Raw genomic sequence first — 6,633 nt, 5'->3', positions numbered from 1 at the left:
ATGTAAATATTCTTGTAAATACGTTTTCTCAAAGTGCCATTAAACCTGCTTGTACATATTTTACCAACTTCGAATATTCAGTCCTTCTTCAACCCGGAGTCTCTGCACGCTACCAAGTAAGGCCGGGTCGCCATAGCCCCAGCGTCACGACAACTGGTGGCAGCGGTGGGGTCTGAATCTGCAAGCACAACGACTGGTGCCCAGCGTTGGGATCTGAATCTACAAGCCACAACATCTGGTGATTGGAGGTGGATCTGAAGCTACAAGCCACAACACCTTGTGATCGGAGGTGGCATCTCAAGCAACAAGCAGGAGCAACAATCGGCCAAGAGGGCAGCTCGGAACATCGATCGCATGTGTGGGTGAGTGCTTGGCTTTTCTTCTGATGTGGACCAGGTTCTAGAACAGGGTTAGATTTTAGAACTGGTAAAGAGAGTGTGGAAACGCCTTTAGGTTTGGTAGTTTGCACTGTTGTTTAGCCCTCTCTCTAGAACTCAGTTTTCTGCTCAAGTAGAGCACGGGGTGCTCATTACCGTCGTCATCTCTCTGGCAGAGAACAGCACCTAACCCTCGATCACTGGCATCACACTGGACCGTGAATTCTCGGCCATAGTCTGGAGCTCGCAATACCGGACGGCTAATCAGCACAGCCTTCAGGTTTACGAAGGAGGCTTCCTTTTGTTCGTCCCAGACTACATTTGTCGGTTCTGTCTTGCGGAGAGCGTCGGTCAGAGAAAGAATGCGCTTGCATTGTATGGGCCATTCAAAAATTGCAGTGCTATCTTGGAGGGGCCAAATTCACCGTAGAGACGGACCATTGTCCCCTGGCTTGGCTGCAAACTGCGACATCGAAGAACAGTCGCCTTCTTAGGTGGAGCTTGATTTTACAGCAGTACAATTTTGAAATAAGATACAAAAAGGGGAAGTTAAATGGGAATGCGGACGCGCTTAGCCGCTCTTTCTAAGCGGTCCGAGATGTTCCTCACCATGTATCCAAATTGATAATCAGGTTTTTTTTTTTTCGTGCGCTTGAATATAGATGACTATGTAAAGCAGCACGTTTGGTTTTCGAGGCATACGTGGGTCCTGAACGTCTTGAGAGTGGGCTTTTCCAAAACAACAGTGCAAACTACCAAACCTAAAGGCGTTTCCACACTCTCTTTACCAGTTCTAAAATCTAACCCTGTTCTAGAACCTGGTCTCTTCAGACGGGAGCCGAGTGCTTGCTTCGACATGTGGTTGAGTTTCAGATAGCTCAAGCAATTTGGCCTACAACAATCAAGACAACGCGACATGCAACAGCGAGCTTCAAGCGTTCACGTGCAGGCCATTAAGTCGTCTCTTCATGCAGCAGCTGCGGCTGCTGCCCTCCGAGTCTCTTCTGGCGGGGGAGGAGGCTGTTACGACCAAGCATCCGCATTTGCGCGCTCTATTGTTCGCCTGTGGGCATGGAAAAGTTTTGTGAATATGTGGTGATGGTCCATTGGCTCTAAGTGAGCCTGTTTCCAGGAATCCTGTTTTGTAAGCATGTTTTGCTTTGTGGACAACCTGCAAATGCCAAATTGGCCCTGTCAAGAGAACGTCTGGAAAAACACAAAGAAACGTCCCCCTGCGGGAAATAGCAGGAAGTGCTTTCTTTTGTTCACCCTTCCAGTCGAGAAGTGCTATCCTCCAGTGATGAATGCCTCCTATCCAAAGGAGACGACAGAGTGACATGTCCGCTGACGTGCAGGACAAGAGAAGAGCATGACTCATACGGCCATTAAGTGATTTCCCGGGAATGCAGGAAAGATTTGCAATTGTCGAAAAGGGACCATGTTGGGAGCCCTATGCGGCGCCACGTGCACTCGGGTTTCTGAGAAGTAAAACCCCCAGAACCAGCCTGTGGTTTCTTTGCTGAAGAATAGAAATGTACCTCCTCTCCTCGCCGTTCCCAAGCTTTTCCCGCCAACAAGTGATCACGCCCAACGAATGAATGCCGGACCAGTCAGTGCTTCAGACCATCAGTGCAGTGATGTGTTCGATTGGATGCCGATACCTGAGGGGCGTGCCCTGGATTTGGTTGGTCAGCATCTTCAGAGAGGGGCTGGACATAGGGGGTTTTTAAGGACGCTGCAGAGCACGAAATGTCGCTCTGGGCCCTGGGTAAACGGCTCATCCAGTCGCTTCTCGCTATGAACTCTTAACGCTTGTCATTTTGCTGATGTACCCTTCTTCTTCATGTAAATATTCTTGTAAATACGTTTTCTCAAAGTGCCATTAAACCTGCTTGTACATATTTTACCAACTTCGAATATTCAGTCCTTCTTCAACCCGGAGTCTCTGCACGCTACCAGGTAAGGCCGGGTCGCCATAGCCCCAGCGTCACGACAGTATGTTACATACAGCAAGGACTACTTTTTTATCTGCTTACTTTAGTGTATTTTTTGTATTCTATATTCCATTGGCTGGTGTAGCAGAGCAACCCGAGTGTTATTTTATATTAGTGTGGAAGCAGATTGTTTTTTCTATTATTTCAGAAGAAAATGTTTGGTGACATGTGGCGGATTTTCGGCAAGCTGCAAGCTTTTGCGCTCCGGTCTGTGGTCGGCTTTGTCTTCTGAGGGACAGCTTTGATATAAAGAACATTTAGTACGCTTATACTCTAACAAAATTGTAAATCAAATCAGTTCCTGTCTGTACAACTTAGTATAGCAGACTCAGATACAGAGAAGAATGTCTGCGATTCCGACCATTCAATTTGGAATGTTAACTCTCTGTACGGTATTTGTCTATGCAGTTGCCAACCTCCACCACCACAGCATTGCCCTCTTTGGGTGAGTAGATGTTAGAGAGAGCTAGTACTCCACCAAACAAGAAATACGCAACGTCTAACGAATAATTTTTGTTTCAAATTTTAGATCCCAAGCAGAAACATATGTGCAAGGAATTACTACAAAACTAAATATCGTATCTATATTTTAACTCGCTAAAAGTTTAAATTTAAGCAAACAAATTGCCATAAAATATTTACCCACTATTGTTAAAAGGTTTGAAGTCATTTCTATATGCATTGTGCTTTCTCTAAAAATTCAAGGTTTTTTTGTTTTTTTTACCCACTATTGTTAAAAGGTTTGAAGTCATTTCTATATGCATTTTGCTTTCTCTAAAAATTCAAGGTTCTTTTTTTTTTTAGGGAGAACTGCCTTAATCTAATATTCAAAGCTTGTTATAATTTATTACTTATTCTAACGGCGATGGATTACATTCTCTCGATTGCAACACCTCGTTTGCAGAACTGACACGAGCGTGCGCATATACTTTATTAACTGATAGACACTTCCGTAAGTGCGAAAAATGTCACATCAAACGTCAGCTATTTGTCGCGAAAGGTGTTTTCATATTCTTGGTTTATTTGGTCTGAAAACAGAAATACTGAAGGAGCATAAAAATACGGCAGTTGGAAAAACGTTCGCGCCACTAGCGAAGCACATATATGGGAGACTAATTATTTACGGTAGGTTTTGAAGCAACAAGCACTCAAAACCAAGATGGCTCAATCTAGTGCATGCCAGACGATACGATCGAAACCATAGTCCCTACGTGATAATGACCGACCTCTACCACTTATCAAAGCCTTATCATTAAAATCAGTTCAGTTCAGTCGTGTCCGACTCTTCGTGACCCTATGGACCATGTCACGCCACGCTTTCCGGTCTCTCACTATCTTCCTAACATCACATAACTTCATATGCAGTGCCTCGAGGATGCCATCTAACCATCGCGTTCGCTGCCTACCCCTTCTCCGGCGACCCTCAACCTTTCCCAACATCAAATCTTTCTCCAGCGACTCCTCTCTTCTCATCAGATCACCATTAGAATACCAAACTCCAAATTTGAGATAATACTATGAATAAGAAATTTGAGGGGGCGCAGGGCATCCAGGACGTAAAGTAGAAAATTACACTAACAGAGCACAGCTTGCGCTGAATCTAATGGTCTTGAATAGGATGTTCCATTTCGCTCCTTTCCGGATTATAAAGTCTGTTCATTGTCAGCATTTTTAGTAGCCTACAGATATCGTTGATTCTTGGGTGTAATCAATTTTTTCTTGATCTTTTGGTTGGCCCACTGGAGTAACTGTATCATAATGTTTTTAAGATTTCTTTATCAAAGACATCTTGTATTTCGTTGATAAAGAAGCTCGCAGCTGAAACTGCAATGTGGTAAACAATTTATGTGTTTATGCGAGTGTGAAGTGTCTATACCTTCATTTTCTTCCATGTGCATATATTTATCTATATTGTTGGTAGCGCTTTTGCGGCACTTGATTTCTATGAAACTACAGTCATCCTGAATACACTTTCATATTCTAGTGGGAAAGCGCTGTATGACCAACAGATTAGCGGAGAGGTAATGGCCGTGCTCATTTTCGCTTTGACTAAACGTGTACCCTCATTCAACTACAAACCGATGAGCAATGTTATACATCACAGTGCTTCTTCAAAACAATTAGCGCCGGTGTTTAATTAGGCCTAAGGTCTAAGTTGTTACGTAGTTAAGCGCAGTCAGTGCTGGGTAACTCTTTTTCGTTAAGGATCGCTACTGTTGCTTTCAGGAGAGCAACAATATATTTATTTATGTTAGTTTCTAATGCACAATGTGGACTTACGTAAACAAACCTTGCACATATTTGTCTTAATAAATATGTTTTGCGTATTAGCTATCGGATGTCCAGGCCCTAAGGGGGCACATTGAATTCCAGGGAACAACTTCAAACACCAATCTATATTTAAAAAGTACAATTTATAAGCGTGGATATATGGCCAATTGCAGTCCTCCAGCAGGCACAGTCGTGAATAGCGCTCCTGCTGAAAATAATTGTTTTTGCATATGAAAAAGTATCAAGCATGAATTTGCGCATTTTATTCATATAAAAAATCTTAATTCTAGATCGGGATTATAGCGTGAAAACAAATTAGATTGCAAGGGTGGAAGAACGGGCTGGTTGGCAAAAGAAACCTAGGTGTTCACTGCCTAAAATGTCTCTCTCAGTCCTGTGAGCTATCCCTTCATAAATGCACTGTCATTGCGAGAAATGCACATCAGTTCACACGCGAAATCATAGAAGCCGCTCACATTCTAAAGCTAGGTCAAAATTGTGTTAGCACACCCTCAATAGCCCTGACTAAACGCGAGGTAGAATATTTGAACCAGACGCACAGTAGTTTAAATGTCTAGATTCCGGGTACACTCCTCAGCCTCTAGCGGCCTGGTCTTGGTTGTTTTAGGTATTCTGTTTTTAATGGCCTTTTGGTCTTGTAATGCTCTTAATTGTCCTTTTGGTTCTTTTATCGCTCTTAATGCCCCTTTTGTGTTTTTTATCGCTTTTAATGCCCCTTTTGTGTTTTTATCGCTCTTAATGCCCCCTTTGGCTTTTATCGCTCTTAATGCCCCTTTTGTTGGTTTTTTTTTTTTTCGTTTTTAGTTTACGTATCTTCGGATCGTGCCATCTTTAACTGTTTTTACCTATTGGCCTCCCCCCTTTTCGCTTCTTCTTTAGTTTTCATAGCCCTGCCGTTCTGCCTTGCTTTGACCTATATTGTTATCGTGCGCCTTTTAACTTTGCGTTCGGTGTTTTACGCCACGTGCAAACTCAGCAGTTGTTATCAATTCTTACGCGCCCACTTTTCGTACATATATGTTGTGTCACTCTCTAATAAAAAACCAGTTGAAGTCAGTGCTGTGTTGTCGTTCCCTTCCTGTGTCTGTGTTTTGAAGTGCGCTATTTTACATTCCAGGACAAATTAGATACATTTGTAAGAAATTGTTCTCTAACCTTTTTGTACTTGTTTGAAAATTGTACATTTGTTTCTATCTGCTAGTGCCGACACGGAGCACTGCCTGGAAGTGTGTGCGCTCAAGGCTGTGTTTGCGGGCAGCACTACATCCCCGGTGTCAACAATCAGCTTCCCTGTAACCCAATGCCATTCGGAGGGCAGCCACCTTCACCACCTCGTCCTCGCTCACCTTCGCCGAATCATCGACGGCCACGCCCACCACCACGTCAAGGACAACGTCATACGGCACCCGCGGCTAAATAGGGAATAGATAAGGTGGAACACATATCAAAACTTCGTCCAAATGGGGAATAAAATCGATATAGCTCAGTTTTCATGTTTTGAAAGAAAATGGATATTAAATTACACATAAAAACAGCTTCTGACCAAATTTGCGGGATGCCTTAGTGTTGGTGCCAGCATTCTGCAATATAGGTATTGTCAGATTTCTTTAAAGTTGCAATCGCCATTTTAACCTGCAAAAGTGGTAAGGATCTTTAGCATGCTTTATGTATCATAGCATATCCTTCACCGAGAACCTGAGCCACATGGCTATCACCTGAATGAAATGTATTTGAAGGCAGCTAAATGGGGATTGTTGTTTCTTTGAAGTATTTCATTGCACACATGTATTAACCAAAATGCAGTTTCTATTTAGCAGTGAAAGGAAACAGAAATGAGGATTACGAGAAGCCTTTATTCTATAGCTAGCGTTTGTCTTATTTTGATATAGCCTTGTGCTTCCGAAAGAAGAAGTAAAGGAGGAGAGGTGTTAAGGAGTGCGGGGTAAGACTGAAAGAAAGCTGCATTGGAG

At 43.1% G+C, this 6,633-nt stretch overlaps 1 protein-coding gene across 1 annotated transcript; it reads left to right on the top strand.

The window, feature by feature from the left end:
- Positions 1–2,700: 2,700 nt before the first annotated feature.
- On the top strand, positions 2,701–6,152 carry LOC146181534 (uncharacterized). Its single transcript, XM_084576578.1, has 2 exons — positions 2,701–2,816; positions 5,865–6,152. Exons 1-2 carry the CDS (start codon positions 2,716–2,718, stop codon positions 6,088–6,090), a joined length of 327 nt encoding a protein of 108 aa, XP_084432704.1. The 5' UTR covers positions 2,701–2,715; the 3' UTR covers positions 6,091–6,152.
- The last annotated feature ends 481 nt before the right edge of the window (positions 6,153–6,633 follow it).

The sequence above is a fragment of the Amblyomma maculatum genome, chromosome 8, assembly GCF_055883805.1.
Source record: "Amblyomma maculatum isolate TAMU_Amacu chromosome 8, ASM5588380v1, whole genome shotgun sequence".
In the NCBI taxonomy this organism is placed as follows: domain Eukaryota; kingdom Metazoa; phylum Arthropoda; class Arachnida; order Ixodida; family Ixodidae; genus Amblyomma; species Amblyomma maculatum.
Note: the sequence above shows the minus strand (reverse complement) of the source record. Positions and strands in the feature narration are given on the sequence as shown.

What these genes read in the sequence shown, in the direction of transcription:
- LOC146181534 (XM_084576578.1), top strand. Translation starts at nt 2,716, where the DNA reads ATGTCTGCGATTCCGACCATTCAATTTGGAATGTTAACTCTCTGTACG. An exon ending in CACAGCATTGCCCTCTTTGG is followed by an intron (nt 2,817 to 5,864) that starts GTGAGTAGATGT and finishes TCTATCTGCTAG; the next exon opens with TGCCGACACGGAGCACTGCC.